Source organism: Tupaia chinensis, unplaced genomic scaffold, assembly GCF_000334495.1.
Source record: "Tupaia chinensis unplaced genomic scaffold, TupChi_1.0 Scaffold143591_1, whole genome shotgun sequence".
Lineage (NCBI taxonomy): Eukaryota > Metazoa > Chordata > Mammalia > Scandentia > Tupaiidae > Tupaia > Tupaia belangeri.
In genome coordinates, this window is record NW_006203437.1 from 942,389 (window position 1) to 967,596 (window position 25,208).

Consider the following 25,208-nt stretch of genomic DNA (forward strand, 5'->3'; position numbering starts at 1 on the left):
CCGCGCGGCTGCCGTTCAGCACCGCGGACAGCGTCGCACCCGCCTGCGCTGCCGCAGCTCCTGGGCGCGGCCCACCAGGCCAGGGAGGCCAGGCAGCGACCAGGAGCTGCCCCGCCTAGCCCGGGCTCTGAGCTTCCCTGGCGCACGTGACCCTGAGCGTCTGCGGGTCCCTGGGGAGTCCCTGGCTGCTCAGAGCGGCCTCTCGCCCACCCCCGCGGGTGCGGGAGCTGGGCCTGAGTGGCTGGGTCCAGGCGACCCATGCAGCAGGACCCGGGCCCCCCATCTCCCTGGGAGCAGGTCAAGCAGCGTCCTGAGGATGACTCCTGGAGGGTCCTGTCCTCCAGGCACCGGGGCCTCCTTGCCACCCGCCAGTCGGCCACGCGTCCTGGGGCTTCCCACAGCCTCTGCTGCAGACCCTCCTGGGTAGGCCTGGACTGCTCTTTCTTCTTTCTTTCTTTTTCTTTCTTTCTTTCTTTCTTTCTTTCTTTCTTTCTTTCTTTCTTTCTTTCTTTCTTTCTTTCTTTCTTTCTTTCTTTCTTTCTTCCTTTTTTCTTTCTTTCTTTCTTTCTTTCTTTAGGGAGTGTGCGCTTGCTGGAGAGAGAGACAGGGAAATGGGAAAGTGAGACATCAGCCCCCCCAGAGGGCCTGCCACACCACAATCCCTCTCCATTCCCCTCTGGGATCTTGGGCACGCACAGAAGCCTGGTGTGAGTTTCAAGCCACCTGTTGGGGACTCTAACGATGGTTGGGCATGTGGGAGCCCAGCAGCTCCAGGGCCGAGATCAAGGCGATCTCCAGGAACCCTCCCGGGAGGCCAGGTTGGAGGAGGAAGCTAGTGTAGCTGCCCTGGATGGCTCGCCCTCTCGGAGATGGCAGCAGGACACCCTCAGATCACTCCAAAAGCCGGCCACTCCCCATGTGGAACACCAGGTCCTGGGGAGCGAAGCTGCGGTTGGAGCAGGGTTCGTGGGAAGGGTGTCTGGGTGGAGGACGGAGGTCGGCTGTGCCCTACCAGGCGCCCCTCCCACCGCCTGCCCTCGGCACCCGCCTTGCCAATCCTCATGGTGGGTTCTCGCCAACCTGCCTGCGCTGGACCTGGCCCTTCTCTGTGGTTAAAGAAACAGGGAGGTCGAATCGAGGACATCTCCAGGAGGCAGATGGGCTCACGCTAAGAGGGGAACCTGCTAATATTCTAAACTGAGAATCCATTTACCAGCGGCTCCCGGGCGCCAGGACAGGGCCGTGGCCAGCAGCTTCTGTGGGAGCCGCGCCAACCCGATCTTGCCTCACCGGACTTGGGTTCCCCCTTCGAGCACTACGAGGCACATAGGGACCTCTGCAGCTCTTAGGTCCCATCGTTCTGTGACTCTGAGGTGTGCCCGTCCCTCGTTGTGACACTCCATGTGCAGACCAGGCAGTGAGAGTGTCTGTACTCATTACTGAGCACGCAGACCCGGGGCATCCTCTCGCCAGTGTTCACTTCAGCCTTTACTGGCCACCTTCCCATCAGAGTACAAGCCAGGGCCTCCGAATGAAAATGCATTTAGCCTTTAAGAAATTAAATAAGAATAAATTAGGGGGAGAAGGCACAAAATTGATTCAAATTTTTTTCCTTTTGAAACACTTTTTGAAAAATTCTCAAGAATGAATAATTAGACAGAAGTTTACTCTTCAATTATCTTCTCTTTCTTTTTCTCCTCAATTCACTTTTTTTTACTAGAAAAATTTCAACTTCCTGGGAAGTAACTGAATGAATCAGAGAACAGGGGAAAAGGGTGATGCTGAAAGTGAAGGTCAACATAAATCGAATTTCAAGAGACCGAAAGTATTTCAGAAATAACTTTCATCTTAGCCTATGTTGAAGTTAAGGACAGATATGAATTCAAAATTGACCACATTCTATAGAAACAAATAAGAATTTGTCAAATTATAGAGCATTTTGGGGCCAGCAGTTAGCGTAATGGCTATGTCGCTGGACTCCCACGTAGTCGACCGCGGTTCGAGTCCCGGACCCGGCGGCTTAAACTCACGCCAGGCACGTGTGCGTGCGTGCCCAAGATCCCGAGAGGAGAATGGAGGAGAAGGGATTGCGGCATGGCATATTTTTAAGCACAGAATTCTGTCAGTAGAACTGTGATACCTTTAAATCGACTGAAAGGAACGATTGCAAACAAATAGAAACATCTCGGACTCATTTTTGTATGTCTAGAACTCTATTTCTGACACTCGGAAACCTCCTGTTTGAAGAACGTCCATCTGCACTGATGGATAATAAAATCAACGCTGAACATTGTGGCGAGGCTGGGCGGCAGCTTAACAGCCTTCGCCAGGAAACCGCTCCTTTCTGCCCTCTGGTGGGCAGGCCCTTTTCTGCCCTCTGGTTGTCAGGCTCGGCAGTTATCAGAAACGTCAGCATTAAAAATGATGGTTTAAAAGTAGAGGAAATAAACAAAGACGACCCACCCTGTGAATTGTCTGGTCAGTCGGGGACTCAGCTGTTGCCATGGTTTTCTCTGTGTGCTTTGCATGTAATTTATAGCATCAAGACTAGAAATAGGTGTTACAGGTAAGATTTCAGTTTCAGAGAATAAGGATTTTAAATACACTTACCCATTCTGCCCTGTTTTCTGTCATGTTTTGTAATTACAAAGTTGTGCATAAAGAAGTGACTGTGTGTGTATGTCTGTGCACATGGGTCTCTGTGTGTGTGCATGTGTGTGCATGTGGAGAGAGATCGGTGAACCTCTGTGTGTGGACTTTATTAACAAGATTGGACCTATGGGGGCGGGGGAGGACGGTTCCTGCTGCGGAAGCCTGATGTGGAGTGTCACCCACCGCCTTCCCTCTTCGCCGTCTGGAACTGTGAAAATGTGAACGTCTGAAGCAGTTGGGCATGCCCCAGCACGGAGAGGAAGGAGAGAAGAGTCCGCTCTCCGGGGAAGACGGCCGGTGCCAGCTCCTGCAGAGGGACCCGCATCAGAGCACGAGGCCCTGTTGGTGCAGACGGGGAGAAGACGGAGGGGATGGGAGGAGTGCAATGACTTGCTCAGGATTGGAAGTGGAGAGAGGACTCTTCGGGAAAGCCTTGGTTCTCATGACGAGAGTAAAACTAACGCGTCATTCAAGTTACGATGATACACTTCTCTCCGCCTAGCGTAGTTGAAGTCATTGATTCGGTGAGTTCATAATCCTACAATATATATCTACAGCTAGGACTTTATAATTTTAAAAAATAAACGGAAAGTTCAAAAATGAAGCAAATAGAATTTTCATACGAGGTAGCGTCGCGGCTTTGGTTATATCATTTCAGTCGACTTCATTCTGTGGACAGCAACTTGATACCAGAAGCTGTCACGAGAGCAGAGCGTCTGTCATCAGGGACCGCACTGTGCATCTGTCTGGGGACGCTGTGCCCCATGGGCCACACAGACACGTGGGTGTGGTCCTCTCACAGCTCCTATGTTCGAGACCCTGTGCTGAGGCCCTAGCCCTGTCCCACGGTGATACCTCAGCCCTGCAGGGGAGGGCCGCCGCTGGTGCAGTCTGGGCGGTGAGCAGGTGAAGGGCGGGGACTCAGCAGAGAGCACCTCTGAGACGGGTTCAGGAATTACACAGTGGGGGCTAGAATGGAAACGGGGAGGAAAGCGAGACTAGGGAGAGCGAGACTCAGTGAAGAACCGGGTTTTACCTGACACCCTGGAGGAGGTGACATCTGACGGTGTGCATTTGCCATAATATTTTGGAGGGGATATATTTAAAAGGGATTATTTTGAAAGCAAAAAGATTATTTTTCATAAAAATGGTAACAAAACAAGAAAAAGACACATATACACACGCACACACAAATATATACGCACACACATAAGACAAAACAGACTCAAAGTAATAAACTTCTGACTGAAGTGCATTAGGTAATTATAAAAGAATTTATCGACCAGAGAGATATAACAATTAAATGTATATTCACCCAACAGCAGACATACAAATACGTAAAACAGACAATAAGCTGTTAGTAGGAGATGTCTTTCTTTCGCACTTCCCCTCTGTGTCTCTCCTGTGAGCACGCGTGCCCCGTGGGAAAACATAATAATAATAATAATAATAATAATAATAATAAAAAATAAGGAACAGAGTGGAGAGCCCATAAATAAATTTACTACAGGGTGATTTTCCTCCAAGGTTCCAAGGACAAGTTTGGGGAAAGGACAGCCTCTCCCATAACACTCTGTGTCAGTCTGAACAGAAGAACAGCCTGACTCAGGAGACACATTCCTCATGTGAGCTCACAGAGGGACAGCCACGGGCCTGGCAGTTTCCCTTCGTCCCCGGGATGGGTCAACTAGACCTCTGGAGGCTGAGAGCCTCTGATGGGCATCCGCGAACAGGACGAGCTCCCTAGCCCCAGCCTCTCTCCCATCTTCCGTCCCTGGTGCTCCAGTTTGGCCTGTGAGTCCTCCGCAGCTGGACAGCCCAGGAGTCAGCGCCCACAGGTCCCCATCCCTGGTCCAGGTCACCTTCCACTTCACACACAGCTGCAGGCGTGCCGTGCCCATCCAGGTTACCACGTGCTTCGCGGCTGCTCCCGGAAAGGCCTCGCGTGGCAGTGGTCACGCACGGCCGCTGCTCCTGTCATCCACACGGCCGCCTGTCCGCCCTCCTCCCTGCACCAACAGGTAATGGGAGCTTCCCCGTAGACCAGGGGGTCGAGTGAGAGGGCGTGAGGGCATCTATCCACCTTCCCCTGCAGTCTGTGTCTTCGGGATGTGACAAGCAGCCCCGTCCCCACCCCTTCTGATTTACGATGGTGTGTTGCTGTGCTTGCCTCCCGTACAGTCAGCGGGGAGATGGCGCCCGTGCCGCCAGGCAGGTCACAGACCCATGCGGTTCATCTGATGGGGGCTCAGTGGACACCAGGGCCCAGCAGTGACTTAGAACTACTCTTGAGAGGGAGAACATTGCCAGAAGGCAGCTCTGGTCCTCCTCCTGGGACCTGGCACCGATGCTGTGGCCATCGCTTCCACCCAGAAACTCCCACGCGGCTGGGTCTACCAAGTCTCGAGACTCCAGAGTCAGCTGTGCTGCAGCCGCGAGGTCCAAGCCTCAGCCCCGGGCCGGGCCATGCAGGTGAGCCACCACCTGGATGCCCAGCGAGGCTCTGGAGCATCTGTCTTTGTGGCAGTGGCGTGAAATAGCAGGCGCTCCGTCTACTGCACTCAGAGACCTCACCTGAGCCCGATGTCTAGCTTCTGAGCAGCTACGTCACCCTCTGCCACACAGGTGGAGCTCAGGCACCCCAATGCCCTGCCACGCCCTGCCGCTCAGGCCCAGCTAGGTACAAGGCGCCCGTCCCGTGCGCTGTGGGGACGTCACCGTGAGACTGCTGAGGGTTTATCTCCTGCTCTCAGCCCAGAGATAGCGAGAGACGCTAGGGTGAAGAGCTGGCTTTGCTTCGGGGGACAGCTGCCCCATGGATGGCTAATTTCTTTCTTTCTTTCTTTAAAAAATTTTTTATTTTAATTTTTTTTTTCATGTAGGGGCTATTCGCAAGGGTCCTCACCCGAATCTGTATATTCTTTCTTTGGTACTTTTGGATTCAGCTCCCGACAATGGGGTCCTCAGACGAGAGACCTGGGCAGAGCCTCACTGCACTGCGCATTGTGTCCACTCGAGGCCGGCACTTATGTGCCACCACTCCAGGGAGGAGGGCTCGTTGGGGACCTCAGGAGCCCTCCACCCTTGACTGAGTGCCCAGCATGACGTCTCATATTGCTTGTTGCTCCCTAGGACCAGAAGCAGCAGCTGGGGGGCGTCCATTTTTGCAATCACTGTTTCCGTGCGACACGCACAGCTCCGTTTCCTCCAGCTCCTCTTCATCCTCTGCTGTCAGTGACAGTGACAGTGACAGTGAATGCTGGTAATCACCGTGCCACCATCTGCCACCGATAATTACCGCGTCCTGTCCCTCCGCTTTGTAAGGAGCACAGCCCTCCTCAGAAACATGAGCAGCCCGGCCTTGAATCCTACTGCGAGGCGCTCTTTCCTGGGGCCCAGATCTGGGTCCCTGCAGGAAACAGATGGCCCATTCAGACGAGGATATTTTACTGTGAAATAAAAAATGGAAAGAGCCAATTCCTTCCAAAATGGAGCTGGGAGATTTCTTAAGAGACTAGACCCACCATGCTGATCCGGAGTGAGCACCTGCCCCGCGTGCCTTCGCTCTCCCACAACAGAACGGGTTGTGCTGCCGTGCTCCTCCACGGGCCTGTAGACTGACGCTGCCCATAAACTAAGAATGACTGTCTTCGGCCCTCCCTGAGGTCTGGACTGAGAGCTGTCCGTGCGCCTGGCCAGGGCCATCATGGCCGGCTGTCTGTCCCCAGCTGCTTCCAAAGGTGATTTGTTCGCCATCGTCTGGCCTTGAACCCGTCTCCCCCCTCGGCTTTTGCAGACTGGACCCCATGCTGACTGCGGGGTGACCGTGAGGCCGCCCCCTCACTGTAGGGCAGCTGCCCTGCTGCTCCAGGCTCCGTGGTCCAGCCCCTCAGCATGATGGCTGTCAGCTGTACCCTCTTCTCACTGTGCTCTCACCTTCACAGCCCCCTGCTCCGCACGAGGCCTCGGCGCCCTCTTGGACGCTGTGTCCAGGCGGCTGTCTTCATCTGGTTCGAATACGCTTAACTTTGCTTATCTCACTTTGCCCACCTTGTCTGCCAGGCCGGCATCGCTCACAGGGCATGAGTTCGGAAACCACGCATCCACGTGAGCAGTTGCAGGGTTGGCGTCCTTGGGCTGAGGGAGGAATCGGGCACCTGGACACAGGGCCATGTAGAAGGTCACCTTGGGATACGCCATGACCTTCCGCTGAAGGGCTCAGGTCATGGGAGGCGACAGCCCTCAGGAAGGAAGCCGGAGGGCCAACACCATGCCTCACTCCGCCTCCTCTGGCAGCCCCCAGACCAGGCTCCCAGCAGGCCAGGGTCAGGTGGCAATCCAAGTTGGGGAGGCGTGAGGGTGGAAATCAGAGTGGGAAGGAGGGGCCGGATGGGAGGAGGAAACGGAAATAAGCCCAGGACACACAGGCCGTCTCCCTGAAGCCTGATCGAGATGCAGATAAGTGTTAGAAAAAGAAACCCGGGAGGCTGGAACTGAATGGAAAGACAGCCCAGGGAGGGGAGGACTCTGGCCCTCTGCGGTGAGCAGCCGCGTGGTTGATGGGCTCTGAGCCACACCTGGCATGGCCTCTGCCTCACTTGGGTTCAGAGGGAGGATGCGAGTGAACAAGGTGGCTTAGCATGGCTCTCTGCAGATAGAACAAGCTCAGTGACAGTCTGGACACCCTGCCACCCCAACGCTGCCAGGGTCACGACACCACAATGGCAGAGTGGGGCTCATGGGATCCCCGGGACTCCCCAGCTGGGAGTTCTGTTATCAGGGAGGAAGGCCCCAGTGAGGACGTGGCCTCAGCTCCGGGGGGGAGGAAGGTGCTGGCAGACGGCACCACAGTCCCGGGCCTGGAGGAGGGCTGGAGTTGAGCTGCGAGGGGTGCTGGGAGCACCGGGAGGCAGGTCGGGTCTCAGGCACGATTTGGGGAGAAAACACATACTATTCTCCGCAGGAAGTGTCGACAGCCAGTGAAAATTTCAATATTATCATTTAAAATTGTTTATTATGCATAGGCAGACAAAGGTGATCTAGGTAAACTGAATTTGCATGTTTTTTTAGAAGCTTTTTTTGGTTTAAAGCGTGTTTGCTCACCAGACAGAGACAGAGACAGTGAGAAAGAAAGAAGTGTGAAATCAGCCCTCAGAGGGATGGCCATACTTCAATCCCTTCTGCTCCGTTCTCCTTCCAGGATCTTGGGCACATGCACCTTGTGTGGTTTTCAGGCCACCAGGTTCAGAATGCCAACCATGATCAGCCATGTGGGAGAACAAGGACGTGACCACTACGCCATCTGCTGGACCCCCAGTTGCACTGCTGATGTTGGGTTTAGAGGTCATCCTTGGAGGGACTCAGGACCTTGGTCTGACTTTCTGAATTTATCGACTCTGATGTAACTTCCTTAATAACCATGCCATCCTAGCTTGGTGACTGGGAAGTCCAGGGACCAGCTGTCGTCAACATAGAAACATGAGAAATATAAAAAATGCACCCTTCGGTAGTTTTCGGTTCCTTTGTGGAACATGGTAAAGACACCTCACACTACACGTTAATAAGGGCAGTTATCTTGAAGGATTTCTAAAATAGCCAAGTCAAACACTGTTAAGGACCAAGTAGTCTAGACCAGGAAAGAAAGCGTGAGTTTGTTTCTAATCGTGGTTGTGGGCGTGATAGCTAGAGTAAGGAGAGAAGGCAGTACTTGGTGACCTGAGCTGACCCGCGGCGTCTGGTCGCAGGAGGTCCCTTACTCACTCACACCCCATGCATGGCCACACCCACGCCCACTCCGCTGGCTCTGCCTTCCCAGGGCTCGTGTTCCGGTGGGATCTGGACGGGCGCGTTGAGGGTGAAGGGCTACGCGAAGTTATTTCTGCTCTGAAAAGAAGTAGCACGACTCAAACGGCACAGAAAATAAATTCCCTTTTCCACAGAGGCGAATGAAAGTAGAACAAGGAAGACCTCGCTTTCAGAGTCTGTCGGTTTTGAGCTGCACAAGAGCCTGCCTGAGTCTTTATTTAGCAAAACACTCTGAGAGGTCTTCGCCGGCAAAGGTGGACCTCAAGGCAGAAATAGCCACATTATACTTCGTTTTAGAGGAGGAGGCGCACATTTATAGAAGAGACAGGCCCAGTAGAAGTGGCCCACGAAACAGAGATGGGATGAAACGCAGGACAGCAGGAGGCTGGATCCCACAGAGAAGGAGGCCAGAAATTCCTGGAAGGAGAACGAAACTATGTACGTAAAACACAGAGGCGCAGAGGCCAGGAGGTGGCACGGCCGGATGTGTCGGGCCCCATGGGGAAGGCCCGATTTGATCCTGAGTCCTCTTTGAGCCTGCCAAGACCGTGTCTAGGCTGGCTGTTGGGGCTGGATGGAGGGTGAGGACCTTGCTGGGTCTCCTCCGTTTCCTGCTGGGACTTGCACCAGAGCTGGCTATGCAGGGTCCACAACCTAACCTCCACACCACCTCCTGGCCCTCAGCTGTCTTTAAAATAGCAGGAGACCAGCAGGCGGTGTAATGGTGACATCACTGGACTCCCACGTAGCTGACCGTGGTTCGTGTCCCAGACCTGGTAGGTTGAAACTCATACACACGTGTCCAAGATCCCAAGAGGAGAATGGATGAGGAGGGAGGCTGAGCACGTGTGCATGTGTGCCCAAGATCCTGAGAGGAGAATGGAGGCGAAAGGATTGCGGCGTGGCCATCCCCCCACTAGGGAGGTTGATTTCTCACTTTCTGTCTCTGTCCCTTGGTGAGTGCGAGCACACACCCTATAGAATAAGCTCTCTCAAAAAAGAAAGAAAGAAAAGGGAGACGCCGTCTGACTGATGCAAGTGGTCTCCAGCGTTAAAGGGGTTGGGCCACAGCCTCCTGTTTTCTCCGGCGTGGTTTTCGTGGACATTTGAGATAACTTCGAGTGGTCGTAGCAGCTGGGGTTTCTTCAGGCTGGAGAGGAAGCCTGCTGGCTGGGGTGTCTCAGGCAGCCGCTCAGGGCCATCCGGGGGCTGGCCGCACCCACATGGCCCCTCACCCTCCCTCCAGGCAGGGACCGGTGATGGCCTTGGGAGACCCTTAGGCAGGAGAGAGCGAGTCTGTGGGTGTTGTTAAATACGAGGCAGTCAGATGGGTGCTGCTGGAGAGGGTGTGTCCACACCTATGGGACGCCGGCCCTCAGCACAGAGGGGTCCTCGGCTTCATCCCTGACACGCGCTCTCATCTCAGAAGCTGAGCGGTGGACATGGTGCTTGATGACCACAGTGGGCTCCCCCATCACAGAAACGCCGGGACAGCGTCACATGCCACTGCACACCGGCCGAGGGCGTTGCAGGCCACGAAGGGCGCAAGGCCCCACAGCCCTGCACGGTTTCTCAGTATCGCACGTACTTCTGTGTCCACTCGGCGAGCTCCAGAGCAGGGGGTTGAGCTGCAAGTGTCCCCGTGTCCCTCTCCTCTCGGCCCAGGGATTAGGGCTTCCGTTTGGCAGTGCTGAGACGGCCTGGCAGACAGCCAGAACACGTCAAAGGGACAAAGGGCCATTGCTCCAGAGCGGGAGGCACTCGGGCTGTTTTTCGTCCTGCGGTTTGTCTGCTGTGACCTCCCGGGGTCAGGCAGTAGCGCCTCTGGTGTGTTCCACCCAGACCCCCAGCTTGGTGGCTGATGAGGAGCACGTGAGATGTTTACGGTCGTGACGTGGAAGCACAAATCCCCTTGTGTGGTCCCGGGATCGAAGCCAGGAAGCAGGCATAGATGCCCGAGGAGACCACACAGCCACCTCAGGCCTCAAACGCTGACTCCAAACCTCCATGATCAGACAGTCAATTTTAGGAAAACCGTCCGGTTGGCCGATAGTCTGCGGTTAAATTCCGAAGTGCGGCTCACCCCACAGCGCTCTGCCGCGCGGCTTAGTGGCAAGAAGTTCCGGTCCAACAAGGGGCAGGATGATCGGAGCCACAGGTGGCCACATGGGTCTCTTGCCGAGAAGCTTCAGGAATGAGAACAATCCCCCCACTTGCCCCTTCAAGATGCTTTGCTGCTCTGAGGCCATCCATGGAGAGCCCTCTGCCAAGAGGCTGCAGCTCGCCCTCGAGCCGCGGCTGGAGTGGCTGGGGAGGCCTTGGCCTCTAGAACCTTTTTCTGAGGTGAAGCCTGGCATGGGCTTCGGCTGCTCTGGCTTTGCTCAGAGAAGGCAGACAGGAGGCCCTGGCCCAGGCTCGGAGAGCCCTGGGAAGTCTCAACAGCTCCTGGAGTGGGTGTGGTGCCGTGTGGAGACCCAGGACGGGAGGCCTGGAGCCCAGCCGGGGCAGGGCCAGAGCTGCTAATGGCATGTGGCTCTGAAAACCAGCTCCAGGCTGCACCGCAGGCAGTGTGGACTGAGGCCCTCTCTAGGCATGGCCACGTCTGCAGGGTGTTACGTGGCCCTGGGCAGGACAAGGTCCCTGAACCGTGGACTGCTTGCCGCCCTGGGGGCAGGACAGCATGGAGTCACATTAGTCTCATGTAGCTCACGTGAGGACTGCAGTCCTCCCACAGCTGTGGTGGCATCACTTCCTCCCTATCACTCTTTGATCAGCACCCCTGCCCCCTGACACCAATAATCGTACCCCCCTCCCCCAGGCATCCTCCAAATGATCAGACCGTGTGCAGTTAGAGCAGCTGCATCTCGGAGGGCCGACTGCAGTCTGAGTCCCAGACCCTGCGGACTGAGAAACACGCCAGACACACTTGCGTCTCACCCAGAAGAGGGAGCGACGGAGGAGAAAGGACTTGGCGTGGCCATGCCCTGGCCAGTGCTTCCTCCGCAGCCAGCCTCTGTCTCTCCAGTGAGCACACGTGCCCTCTGACAAAATTAAAAATGATTCCCTTCTTCACGGTCTCAACGGTAGAAAAAGAAACAACCACTCACCTAAAATGCTTCTCCTACAGCCTCAAACCCCTCCTCTTCACAGTGTCTTCGTCTTGTCCAGGAGAGGGAGACCCCATGGCATCCCAACTGCACAACCCACTCCCTGCCTCGGCGCTGTGACCATGCACACGCCCCAGCACGCACCTGCCGTTGCGCACGGAGGCCTCGGGACGAGCACCAAGGACTCCCCAAGCCCAGCATTGCGGACTGCCACCTGACTGCTCTGCTGCCCCTGGTTCCTGGACAGTAAAATTTTGGAGCAGCTTTTCAAATCTGGTAATGTTCCAAAATTGCGTTATGCAGAGGCCAAGGTGTATGAGGGTCTTGATTCTTAATCGTGCAGAGTCCTGGATTCTGGAAGGCTGCGAGTGGGCCATCCCCAGTGTCCTGCCTCCCGTGTAGCCCAGAGCCTGTGGCAGCTGGCCCATCCTGCTCGCTCTCACAGCGGGCCAGGGGGACCCAGCGTCTGGAGGTGGAGGGAGGAAGGACCTGCAGCCCGAGTCATGGTGGGTCCTGGGCCACCTCACTGTCTTTTTTCTTTTTTCTTTTTTTTTTTTTACTTTTAAGTTTTTGCCATAGGACGGGTGTGCTCATGGAGAGACAGACACAGAGAGAAAAAGAGAAATCACCCCCGGAGGGGAAGGCCATGCCACAGTCCCTTCTCTGTTCTCCTCTCAGGATTTTGGGAGCTATGTGCACGTGTCTGGTGAGAGTTTCAGGCCCCCAGGTCTGGGACTCAGGCCATGTCAGCCATGAGGGACTTCAGCACCGTAAGCACTGTGCCACCTACTGGCCCCGGCATGAAGATGTTAGATTGGAAGAGGGCTGGTGTGTACATGTGACAGGGCAGGCTGCACGCAAGTGGCCACCGACCCAGTGTCCGTGCGGTTCCTCATTCCTGTAGGTTTTAAGACGTGATATCTGTACCTTTAGATTTTAAATATTAAAATTGTTTTGAAAAATACACGCACATTAATAATTATTAATTCCTCGAGGAACTATTGCAGGAGATAAAGTTAAATGTAAATGGTGACAACCTAGGCCAATCCCCACGCTTCTAATAAAAAGCAGTACAATGTAGTCACATATTACTTATTGATAAGAAGAGTAAAAATCAAATTTAGATGAGATTTGACAAAAATTGAAGTGCTTTCATTCTGAGTGTTGGGACATGGTTCATCGTCGCTCTTTCAGCGTTTTTCTTGTTTCCATCTCCGCTCTCCTGCGCTTGCACACGTATTCCGTAATGAACAACAGCACACGGCACGCTCCCTTCGGGGACAGGGCCGCTGTGTCTCAGTGCCGCTGGAGCACAGTAGGGACGACGGTCCGTGGCCGCGTGTGCTGCAGGCAGGTAGAGCCCAGGTGCGGGCGGCAGAGCACTCACAGTGCCAGTGTGGGCAGTATCTCTCACCCGCTCTGGAGAGCCTGCGTGGGTACAGGCCAGCAAGAAAGGGGTGGGACGCGGCGCCCAGGCCCGTGACGCTACCCAAGGACACGGGTTTCTGAGGACGCAGAGGAAAACATGGCTGGGGACGTGAGGGAAACTGGTCCCTTGGGTGTCGGGATGGTGGGCAGTCGAAGGTGTGGCTCATGAGGCAAGCTGAGAGCAGACGCCCAGCCACGTGGGCTGTTCTGCTGGTGCCCAGGCCCCGAGGACGGGGGGAGAGGGCTTCATGGGCTGGTGAGCGTTAGCCAGGATTCTGCACAAACCCAGAGCAGGCTGGAGCAGGGTCGGCAGCAGGACTGCGTCCTCCCAGCACGGCTGGGCGAGTGGGAGATGGGGGCCGTTCTCAGCCTGTGGGGCAGGGGTGCAGGCTGGGCGCTCTTCCTGCAGGAGGTGGGGGGCACGCACAGGAGCGAGTGTGCTCGCAGAAGCACAGGAATGAGAGAACACAGCCGCCTGCCCAGCCATCTCCCTGCGGATCATCTGGTTTGCATCAACTAGTGCACATTTATTTTATTTGATCTTTAAATAGGCATTTTCTCAAAGAGCCCCTAGTGTAACCTTAATAGGAACAGCTCTGCACGTACATACAATACACGCCCTGCAGGACTTCACAGGGAGGATGTCCTGCTGCATCTCAGGGCAAATCTTAGGTGGCCAGGACAGTCTCGATGGATTTTTCCAAGTTGTCTACGTAAAAATCCATCCCGGCTTTCCCAGTGAGCTGTGCGTACGTGTGTACATACACAGGCAGGCACCAGCATGTGCACGCGTGTGTGTGTGCATTCCCAGTGAGCTGTGCGTACGTGTGTACATACACAGGCAGGCACCAGCATGTGCACGCGTGTGTGTGTGCATTCCCAGTGAGCTGTGCGTACGTGTGTACATACACAGGCAGGCACCAGCATGTGCACGCGTGTGTGTGTGCATTCCCAGTGAGCTGTGCGTACGTGTGTACATACACAGGCAGGCACCAGCATGTGCACGCGTGTGTGTGTGCATTCCCAGTGAGCTGTGCGTACGTGTGTACATACACAGGCAGGCACCAGCATGTGCACGCGTGTGTGTGTGCATTCCCAGTGAGCTGTGCGTACGTGTGTACATACACAGGCAGGCACCAGCATGTGCACGCGTGTGTGTGTGCATTCCCAGTGAGCTGTGCGTACGTGTGTACATACACAGGCAGGCACCAGCATGTGCACGCGTGTGTGTGTGCATTCCCAGTGAGCTGTGCGTACGTGTGTACATACACAGGCAGGCACCAGCATGTGCACGCGTGTGTGTGTGCATTCCCAGTGAGCTGTGCGTACGTGTGTACATACACAGGCAGGCACCAGCATGTGCACGCGTGTGTGTGTGCATTCCCAGTGAGCTGTGCGTACGTGTGTACATACACAGGCAGGCACCAGCATGTGCACGCGTGTGTGTGTGCATTCCCAGTGAGCTGTGCGTACGTGTGTACATACACAGGCAGGCACCAGCATGTGCACGCGTGTGTGTGTGCATTCCCAGTGAGCTGTGCGTACGTGTGTACATACACAGGCAGGCACCAGCATGTGCACGCGTGTGTGTGTGCATTCCCAGTGAGCTGTGCGTACGTGTGTACATACACAGGCAGGCACCAGCATGTGCACGCGTGTGTGTGTGCATTCCCAGTGAGCTGTGCGTACGTGTGTACATACACAGGCAGGCACCAGCATGTGCACGCGTGTGTGTGTGCATTCCCAGTGAGCTGTGCGTACGTGTGTACATACACAGGCAGGCACCAGCATGTGCACGCGTGTGTGTGTGCATTCCCAGTGAGCTGTGCGTACGTGTGTACATACACAGGCAGGCACCAGCATGTGCACGCGTGTGTGTGTGCATTCCCAGTGAGCTGTGCGTACGTGTGTACATACACAGGCAGGCACCAGCATGTGCACGCGTGTGTGTGTGCATTCCCAGTGAGCTGTGCGTACGTGTGTACATACACAGGCAGGCACCAGCATGTGCACGTGTGTGTGTGTGTGCACCTGCCCCAGGCTATCTTATAAGTAGAATACAAAGCAAAACAGGGTAATAAATGCATTCCACCCATCTCTGTTGAAAGCACACACCCCAGCTTGTCCCTAAAATCTCTCCTGGGATTAACTGGTAACTCGATGTCAGAGACACACTCAGCAGTCCAGGTACAACGGCCTGTCCTGGTTGTTTTGATTCTATACCCTTTATCTGATGCAATTAAGTTCCACCCGACAAAGAGCATTTTAGGGGACTCCTTCATTAGTAATGCCCCCATGTTTCGGGGAGCTGGTACCGTTTTTGTTAACTGTCCTGTGTGCTGCATCTCCTTTGATAAAAGAACATTTGCAACCCCAGAAGGCCTAGCTGGTCCCTGATGGGACAGTGGGTTGCATGTGTCAGAGCTTCTGACCCGCTGTCCTTGAAGTCATGATCCCCCCACCCCCTGGGCCCCTTCCTCCAACTCTCTCTCTCTCTTAATTTGCTAGAGGGTGTGTGTGCTCACCAGAGGGACAGCGAGAAAGAGGAGAGCGAGGGAGAGAGACAGCGAGAAAGAGGAGAGCGAGGGAGAGAGACAGCGAGAAAGAGCACTCCCCTGGGAGACAGCTGCCCATGTCCCTCCGCCTTCCTTCCCCTTGGGGACCTGGGGCACGTGTTTCTGTTGTACTCCTCCGGCCCCCACCCAGGGATGAGCTCCGCAGGGCCAGGCCGCAGGCTGGCCACGAGGAATGTCTACACACAGGAGACAGACCTCCTCGGAGACCTGTCTGAATTTCTTGTATTCTCAGCTCTCACTTGTGGGTGCCAAGACCCTTGAAGAGCAGAAAGGGCACTCACCTGTAACTAATGCCTGTGTCTTCTTTTAGGCTAACGCTGGCTGGTTTTTTGGTAGAGGTTTTGCTATAAGGTGCGTGCGCTCGCCAGAGAGAGAGAGACAGAGAGATAGAAAGTGAAAAATCCCCCCCCCCCGGGGGGGATGGCCATGCTACAATCCCTTCTCATCCATTCTCCTCTCGGGATCTTGGGCACACATGCACTCACGCCCGGCGTGAGTTTAAGCCATCAGGTCTGGGACCCGAACTACGGTCAGCTATATGGGAGTTCAGCGACATAGTTATTACACTAACTGCTAGTCCCGACACTCACTATTTAAATAAATCCTCTAAAAACATAACGTAGGGGTCGCAAAGTTGGTGCTACAAACAGCAGTGTGGCGCAGCAGGGCAGTGCAGGGCCCAGCAGGACGGTGGCTATCGGGAGCTCCGGACGGCCTCTGAGGAGAATGACCTGGCCCAGCGCCAAGTCCAGGGAAGTCTGACCAATGCGTGGCCGGGGAGAAAGGAGCAGGCAGTGGAAGGAGTGGCAGACCGTCACAGTGCCCAGGCCCGTGTCCTCCCGAGAGGGGCAGACCGTCACAGTGCCCAGGCCTGTGTCCTCCCGAAAGGGGCAGACCGTCACAGTGCCCAGGCCCGTGTCAGCCTGAGAGGGGCAGACTGACAGTGTGACCGGTCATTCCTGGACCAGCCCTTCTTATTCCCTCCTTGCTGTCAGAGTACTAAAGAGAAGAACCCCACACACACGCAGAAAGATCTGCTGGGTGCAAAGGGCTCCCGGCCCTGCAGCCCAGACCCAGTTTCTGCCAGTGCCAGGGCCCGCGGCCGCCTGCTCCTTCTTCCTAGGGGATGTGTGGGCCTGCTTTGGGCTCCGTCAAACTTCAGTTTATTTTGCTGAGGTGCATGTTCCACAGGTATCCCTACGAAGTCTCACAGTTTTATTTGGGCCATTCTTTAATTCGCCTAAAAGTCTGAAAGTGTCTGGCGTACCGTTGGCCAGACTGGGAGTGAAGGAGTTTGAATGAAAGGGCTTTTGAGCTCTCAGATGAATGCGCCAGCTGCGTTTGGACAGAGGCTTCCCGACGTGGAGGCAGGGTCGTCAGCCCCTGAATGAGGTCCATGTTAGTTCTCTCTGTTAACGACTGAAAGATCATCTTTGTGGCTACGAGCCTGCAGCCGCTGACTTGAACTTGGGAAAATGCCAGAGCCAGTTTCTGTGGCCAGGGCTGGGTGCGGCGCTGGGCGCTAAGTCCTCAGGCTAGGATGGGGCTCCCGGAGGCAGTGGGTGTGAGGCTGGCCCTGCCAAGGAAGCAGACGGTCCACTGCGGCCAGGTGTCCTCTCGCTGCTGCGTTTGCGACTCACCTTGGAAGCCTTCCCGAGAGCTTCCGGGAGCCTGGGCCAAGCCTCCCTGGCCCGAGTTCCCCGAGGCTCAGCCCCTCACCCCTTGCCCCTCGCCCTTGCACAGGAAGGGCTTTGTGTGGGACGCCCTCACGGGCCAGGCAACACTGGCTGGCTAATGGAGCCACTGCTCAGCGAGGGTACTGGAAACGCTGCAGACAGTGACTCCTGTGACCAGCATGAAGCCCTGTGTGGCCACCTCATTGTCCACGGCACTAGGTGAGCTGCACCGCCTCAGGCTGCATGCCAGGTCGCAGGTGATGGCTCACAGGGCAGAGAACAAGCGAGGTTCTGGCTAGGAACAAGCACCAGCCCGCAGCCGCAGCTCCCGAGGACAGCCATCAAGACGACATCACATCCAGAGCCACGCCTGCAAGGACAGGCCGCTCGAAGAGCACATTCCCACGCTTCACTGCCCGTTTCTTCACTGGACGGCTCTGGACGCTGCTTGCTCCGCTCCAGAGTCCCAAAAGCTACTGGCAATGCCTTCCTTCACTTAGTCATATTAAATTACTCCTATTTATACTTCCACGTAGGTTTTTGTTTATTTTGGATGAATGACTTTGTGGCCTCTTGCTTTTTATTTTTTTAAAGGGAGATTTTTGCTATAGGGCATGCGTACTCACCAGAACGACAGAGACAGACAGAAAGCGAGAAACCACCACTAGAGGGATGACCACAGTGCAATCCCTTCTCCTCCAATCTCCTCTTGGGATCTTGGGCACTCACGTGCATGCAAACACACACACACACATAGTGTGAGTTTAAGCCATCAGATGTGGACCTCAAACTGTGGCCAGCCAGGTGAGAGTCCAGCAAAGTAACCATTATACCACCTGCTGGTCCCTTCCTCATGCTTTTTAATAAAACCCACTGTGTTGGGATCAACAGATGGAGTCATGGTTATGTCGCTGGACTCCCATGTATTCGGCCACAGTTTGAGCCCCGGACCAGGTGGCTTACAACCCACGCAGGTGCTTGTGTGTGCGTGGCCAAAAGCCTAGGAGGAGAATGGAGGAGAAAGGGGTGCAGTGTGGCTGTCTCCCTGGGGGTGATGTCTCGCTTTCTGTCTCTCTGTCTGTCTCTCTCTCTGGCAAGTGCACATGCCCTAGCACACAAATCTCTCTCTCTCTAAAAAAAAAAGAAAGAAAAAGAAAGAAAGAAAGAAAAAGAAAGAAAGAAAGAAAGAAAGAAAGAAAGAAAGAAAGAAAGAAAGAAAGAAAGACCGTGCTGTGTTCCAGCCACATCTGAGGAGTCCCATGGCAGACCGCTCTACCCACACTGCTGGCTGCACATCACTCAGGAGTGGAAATATGTTCTATTCCTCTGTACAGTCTTAGGCTAACTCAGGCCTTCAGCACAGAAAGTATCCGATGAGCATTTGCTGAATTGGCATTGTTGGTTTGGTATTCGACCCTGTAAGTGTTTGAAAAGAACCATTGGGGGTGTGATATGTGACACTGGAGAAAATTTAAGGTATTTACTAGAACGAAGCTGCCTTTGTTGTTGAGAGTACAGAATTTGTGAACATTCTGTTGTCCTGTTGGCAAAGGGCACAACTGCAATAAGCTTTGTGTATGCGAGCACGCGTGTGTATCTGCAGGAAAAACAATGCCCCGATCTGCAAAGTACCAAGTCCACACAGGTGTGAGTGTGAGCACTGCCAGCCTGGAAGGTGGCAGCCTCGGTCGCCCCAGTGGCCATCCCAGGAGAGTCCACGGAGGACTCAACTCCAGTGAGTAATGTGGCTGACCCCTGCGGGACTTGACCCGACCTCTTGAGCCGTTAAGACCTGCAGTGTGGGAAGGAAGACCGAGCCACTGAAGCTGAGCAATAGACACATTGTGTAGGCGTGTGCCACCTATTTGAAAATGTAGTTAGAACAAGCTAATAATATTCTATCTAAAAAGCATTGAGTAATGATTATAAGAAAGATTTCAAATTATTTCAGCACTGGTACTTTAAAATTTTATATCCAATTATTTATACAAACTGAAAGTTCCAGAAATATAGATAATACAAAAGTTTTCTGGAGAAGCTTGATTCAAACACTGCATTTGTAATGGACACACACATGCACACATTTATTTGCCAGAGGGCACATGCACTCACCAGACAGTGGGAGAGGGAAAAAGTTTGCTCACACTGCAAACCCTGCCCCTCCGTTTCACCATCCCTTCAGAATTTCAAATAAAAAAATGCAAGTCTGGACATAAAGTATATCTCATCCATGTTATGTCCCCTTATGTTACTTCTTATCTTTGAAAACTAAAGGCTGGAAATCCTGGAAACAGGTGTCTGCATGGTCCCAAATGACGGTGACATCCAGGGCGATGTTTGGGGCGGGGCCGCCACTCACACTGGGAAAGAAGCTCACGGAAAATGCACGCTAAGAAAAGCCATGCATGGATTTTAATACTGCTTTGTACCAAAGAAAACTTACTCTTTATTCTCATTTTCTATTAATTTTCGAAGTTTCCTCATATATCTGCTTTTTCACAGTATGCCAGCACACTCGATATCATTCGTGCAGTTAAAAGACAAAAGTTCACAGAGTTCGTTTGGAGACAAATTGAGCTATAGTGGAGTGATATTGTAGACTTCTGAAACAGTCTGCGAAGCAGGCGAGGAGATGGCCTACGGTGAAGCAGGTGGGGAGGTGGCCGGTGAAGTAGGCGAGGGGATGGTCTACGGTGAAGCAGGTGAGGGGATGGCCTACGGTGAAGCAGGTGAGGGGATGGCCTACGGCGAAGCAGGTGAGGGGATGGCCTTCGGTGAAGAAGGTGAGGTCACCTACGGGGAAGCAAGTGACATGACCTATGGGGAAGTAGGTGAGGTCACATATGGGGAGGTAGGTGAGGTCACCTATGGTGCCGGCAGGAAAGGAGGGGGCCCTAAGGACTTGGTGTATGTTGACAGCATGCACAGGGTGAGAAAAGACCATGTCTCGGTTTGGCAGGAATAGCCATGGCTTTTTCAAAAATAGAAAACAGGAGAAGCTGTTGGTTTTTGAGGAGACAGTTTTTATTCTGAAGACACTGAAGTTGAGGTATCAGCAGACCCTCCGGGCAGACACACCACAGATTCCCGAGAAATACATAATATTAAAGCACACGGACCAGAACTGCCCTGAAATCAGGTGACTAAACCTCTGAAAGAAGAATCACAACTCAAATACCAGTGGACACGAGTCGTTCTTTGCGGTGTCATGGCCTAAGGTTCTGTTTGTAGCTTGAGATACACCCTTAGTCCTGGGGCTGCCAGCTACCTGTGTAGGCACTGGAGCTGATGTCAGCAGGGTCCAAGTCACATTGCAGGAAAGGTGTTCATTCTCCTCGGTTTCCACAGAGGAATTCCTATATAATGAGACTTGTGATGGCATACATCTTCCCCTTAAAACTCTGCATTTAAATCTAACTCTCCAACATAAATAGAACTTAGAAAAATAAAAAATAGAAAAACAGATTATGTGCAAATGTATTACAAATAAACCTGAAAACGATGTAACTCCGACTAAAGACACTTGCCACTCAGCTCTATTGTGGAGTCTGAGGACGATTCCACCGCGGTCACCTGTGGCATTTTACCGGGACGAGCGCGCTCTTGCAACTAGAGGGTGCTGGAGGGCTGTGGAGGTCGGGTCAGACCCCATTCCTAAAACGACCAAAGACAAGACTTCCAGACCTGAACAGCGTTCAGCTACATGTGGCACTTGGCATAGACAATATTCAACACATGTTATTAAGAATTGGCCATTAGGTCCAGATACAATGAGAGTAACAGACACAGACTTCTTTGGTCCTAGGGTTATGTTCGCTGGGTCACTGGTCGCTCTGGCTGGCTACGGCAGGATGAAGGGGTGGGCCACGACCGTGTCAGGAAGTGGGTCTCATGAGTGAGGCTTGAAATGAGATCAAAGTAAGAAAAATCTCAGTTGTCCAGACTTTTAGCAAGAAAGAAAGGACATACGGAAGTGAAGTCTACCACAAACAAACAGTACTCACCCAATCTTTGAATGTTTGTAAGATAGCCACAAATACTCAAGGAAAATGGGAACATTTTCAATCTCTCTTAAAGGTGTGTATGCATCTTAGTGAAGAAAAGCCGAACTCCTTCAATGAGCGTGGGCTTCTTTTCCCAGCTCAAGTCACCTTTAGTCCTCCCCTTGCTTTCATAAAAATGGTCTGAAATCACATATCTGTTACTGCTTCCACTTTAAAATATATATGACTCTTTGTAAGGCACAATGCTTTTGATACTCTATCAACAAATGAAATCGATGAAAATATATTTAGGTTTTATGGTGGATTAAATAGAATTTTTATCCTAAGTATTTCGTCAATGCATCTATCTCTATGTATTTATATTTTATCAGAAGTCAGGATTCAGTGCATTTTTACCTAAGTCCAGATTTCCCCTTGTTTCAAAAATACTTACTATATTTTACTTTCTGCCATTTAGACAACACAAGCATTCCTTAAAGTGAGCTGATTTTACAAATTGATAAGTTTTAAACTTTATTTCTCCACAGAGCCCACATAAATATAACCGATATATTTCTACTTACAAAGTTGAAACAATATGCAGTACAACTCTGCTTAGTCTGTGACAACTCCACCTAAATTACACAAGAGTCAGACAGCTTTCTCGGAAAGTGACGAGGAAGGACACACACCGGCCTGGTGGCCGTCACGGGACTTGGCGTGCACGGCGTCAGGATCTGAGTTGTCTGCAGCTGACACTGAGAGATGGCGTGACGTCTTGGCGTGTGGTATGCTTAGCCTCCGCGTGTCCCTAAAGCAGGATGCTCGTGCTACGTATGTACATCAGGATTGGCACACGCGGTACAAGCTCATGCTGCCATTCCAGGTAGGGGCCGCATTCATTACAGTCGGAGCGTTCGGATGCGGTGTATTGCTATGAGAACAAACGTGTTCACAGACTGGAGTTGATGAGTGGGCTGGGCACAATGAGATGGGTCCTTCGTTTCTACGCATGGAAGGGTGTCATAAATATATAGACCAGTATATGACGTTGAAGAACAGGAAGCAGAAGGGGAACAGTGCCCGTGCGTACAGGTCGATTCTCTTGGCCGCCGTGGGGATGACGGGTTTGGCGGGGGGCGGCTTCTTGTTGTTCTTGGCCTGGGACTTGCTGAGTCCGTTGCTGACCTCGATGGGCTTTCCGTAGCAGTCGTAGTTGGAGAGCTCAAAATCTCTGGGGAGGCTTCCCACGATGCTGAAGTCGTTAGACCTCAGGTCAGACTTCGACGTGCAAACCTTCTTACACCGGGTCTCGCCAACCTGAGAATGAAAATGACGACAGGACGGTTCAGAACTTCTCTACTTACGAAGCACATCTCTTTAGAGGGGCACTTGAAACATCGCTAGACTCCATAGCAGGGTAATTGCTTATGCTACAAAGAACCGACAGCGAGGACGGCCACCGGCCGCACCGTCAGAGTGCCCGGACACTCGCGACGCCCGAGTGCCGCCTGCCACCTGGCTCACGTCATGGCGTCAACCTCCGACTGACCACCTTATGCTGAAGGGTCGAAGCACAAATCAGCACCTCCTGTGGGCATTAGCAGGCTTGTGAGCAGTCTGAGCGAGAGACCAATATGAAAACCACCGTGCTCCAGCCTCAGCCAGTGGAGGGTGCTGCTCCCACAGGGCGGGGTTACGGAGTCTCCCAGACTTCCTGTCTCCAACTCAATGCTGCTTGTTTCCAAACAGGTGATCTGCCAACCATCAAGGCATTTTTCTCTCCAACGACAAAGATGGTGTCTCTAAACCACGTCACAAGTGGAAACTGCAAGGCGGCCACGACCACACGAACCAAGCTCTGGCAGTGGCCAGCGCCCTCCCTCCCCACCCTCAGAGAACTGAAGGAGCATATGCCGTGCCGTGTCACCGACGCCAGCTACCGACACTGTGCAGCTACTAATTCCTGAATCGCTGACCCTCAGTCAGCTCCCTAGGAGGCCCACGGCACTCCCCACTGAGCTCTGCAGCGCTCGGAAACACTGAGAAACACGGGTAGAGACTAACTTCTAACAGCTGAGGACGGCAGGGGGTCAGCAGCCCCAGAGGAGGGTATGGGCTGTCCGGAAGTTTCTCCCTGTCCTCCTGTGAGTTCGTGGTTCACCTTTGCACCCTTGACCTCTGACATGTACTGGCCAGCGTTCTCAGCACGTGGGCACGGCGAGCGCAGTGCCCAGTCCTGCTGTCCATGCTGTTTCCTGCAGTGTCGCTGAGCACAAATGTCTGCTCCATGTCACGAGAACAAGGGATCACCCCGCCCCCCTCTAGGTGAGAGCTTACCCTTTCTCTCGGCAGGCACGGACATGCATGGCGTGCTCAGGACTTACTCTTCTAGGCAAAATGCATTTCCAGACAACCTGCCATGTATTCCCAAGGCCAGAGGCAGGGGGGGGGGCTCCATGTCACGAGAACAAGGGATCACCCCGCCCCCCTCTAGGTGAGAGCTTACCCTTTCTCTCGGCAGGCACGGACATGCATGGCGTGCTCAGGACTTACTCTTCTAGGCAAAATGCATTTCCAGACAACCTGCCATGTATTCCCAAGGCCAGAGGCAGGTGGCGGTGCTCAGACCTCCAGCCGCACTCAGCGAAGCAGCACCGAGTGAGGAGCGGGGCTGGGGCTCCCATAGAGAAGTCCTGGGGTCCCTTAAGAACTTATTAGCTGTTGGCTGGTCTCTTCTCCCATTCGTCTAAGGTTTTATATACATATAACTTTATTTTTGAGTTAATACCCTCTATACCTTATTATCAGATCAAACATATCTATGAAAGTGCAAAAGAGTTTACAATGTAAGCACAATTTTAAACAGTTAAACATCGCATGAAAAGGGATAAAGGGAATTGTGTGTAAGTAAGAACCGACTTCACTTAGCACACATCCCTTATAGGGGCGCGGCTGTTACCCTCTGCCTTACCGAGTCTCATCGGGAATACATGCCCCTTTACCTTGGTCATGTAAACCCCGCCACTTCTGGAAAGTGGTGTGAAGATGAGGCAGTGTGATCACGAGACTGACAAGGCAAGACGGAGAGGGAGAGGCGACCCCCAGGTCCAGACTTCTGCCTCTGATTTCTGTGCTGCGACCTTACATTTGAATTCACAATCATCTCAAAGTGAATTATTTTATGCTACATTTCTTGACCAGAAGACTTAGGTGTGATTTTGCGGCGATACTGGCATCTTCTCCAAATGTTTAATGCTTAGAGGGCTTCCTACCACAGCCACACGTGCCTGTCCCCGGGCGTGCCCGCCCGGCCAGTCCAGCCACTGTCCACGCACCTGCCTGCTCCCAGGGGTTCCCAGCCCGCAGGGCCGGTGTGGGGCTCACGGCTGTTCTCAGCACTGAGTGCTGTGCCCTGAGGTGCATGTGTTTCCACACCACCGTTTCACCCACATTAAACGATGAAAGCCGCTCTGAAGGGCTGAGCGAAAGCACCGTTTCTCCGCGGTCGAGGTCGGCCAGCGTGTGTGTGTATAGGCACGGGCATACACACGGTAACAAGTGTGAAAACCTCTCTGAGTATGCTTGTAACATTTGGAGAAGATGCCTGCCCACCGTGACTCCAAGGCAGTGGCGCCCCTGGACCTGCAGCGCCCTCGAGAACATCAGTCAGCCTGCGTGTTCCCGGGGCGTTGACCTGCATGTTCTACAGGTTATCTAGAAAGCTCTTTCTCCAATAAGTGTGAGGCCAGGTTCTTTTCATCTGTGAAAGAAAAGCGAGTGATGCTGGCGTGACCACAGCTTACGTAGGACGCTGCTCCCTCCTGGCCTGCAGAGTGGAGGGAGCCGTGGAGGGGCCATCTTGTCCTCACCTGCAGGGGCCGATGTGGGGAGGCTCTCACCTGCAGGGGCCGATGTGGGGGGGTTCTCACCTGCAGGTGCTGCTGTGGGGGGCTCTCACCTGCAGGGGCCGATGTGGGG

The 25,208-nt window shown here is 53.6% G+C and overlaps 1 protein-coding gene across 3 annotated transcripts in view; it reads right to left on the minus strand.

Moving 5' to 3' along the window:
- Positions 1 to 20,246: 20,246 nt before the first annotated feature.
- GLRB (glycine receptor beta) overlaps positions 20,247 to 25,208 on the minus strand; it is a 49,884-nt gene continuing 44,922 nt past the window's right edge. For 2 of the 3 annotated variants that reach the window (XM_006164189.3, XM_027766567.1), the window contains one exon: positions 20,247 to 22,547. In XM_006164189.3, the coding sequence (XP_006164251.1) occupies positions 22,251 to 22,547 (297 nt within the window). In that variant the 3' untranslated portion in view covers positions 20,247 to 22,250. Of the gene's footprint in view, positions 22,548 to 23,694; positions 25,189 to 25,208 lie in introns of those variants that run through there. The other variant, XM_027766566.1, reaches the window with a different exon arrangement.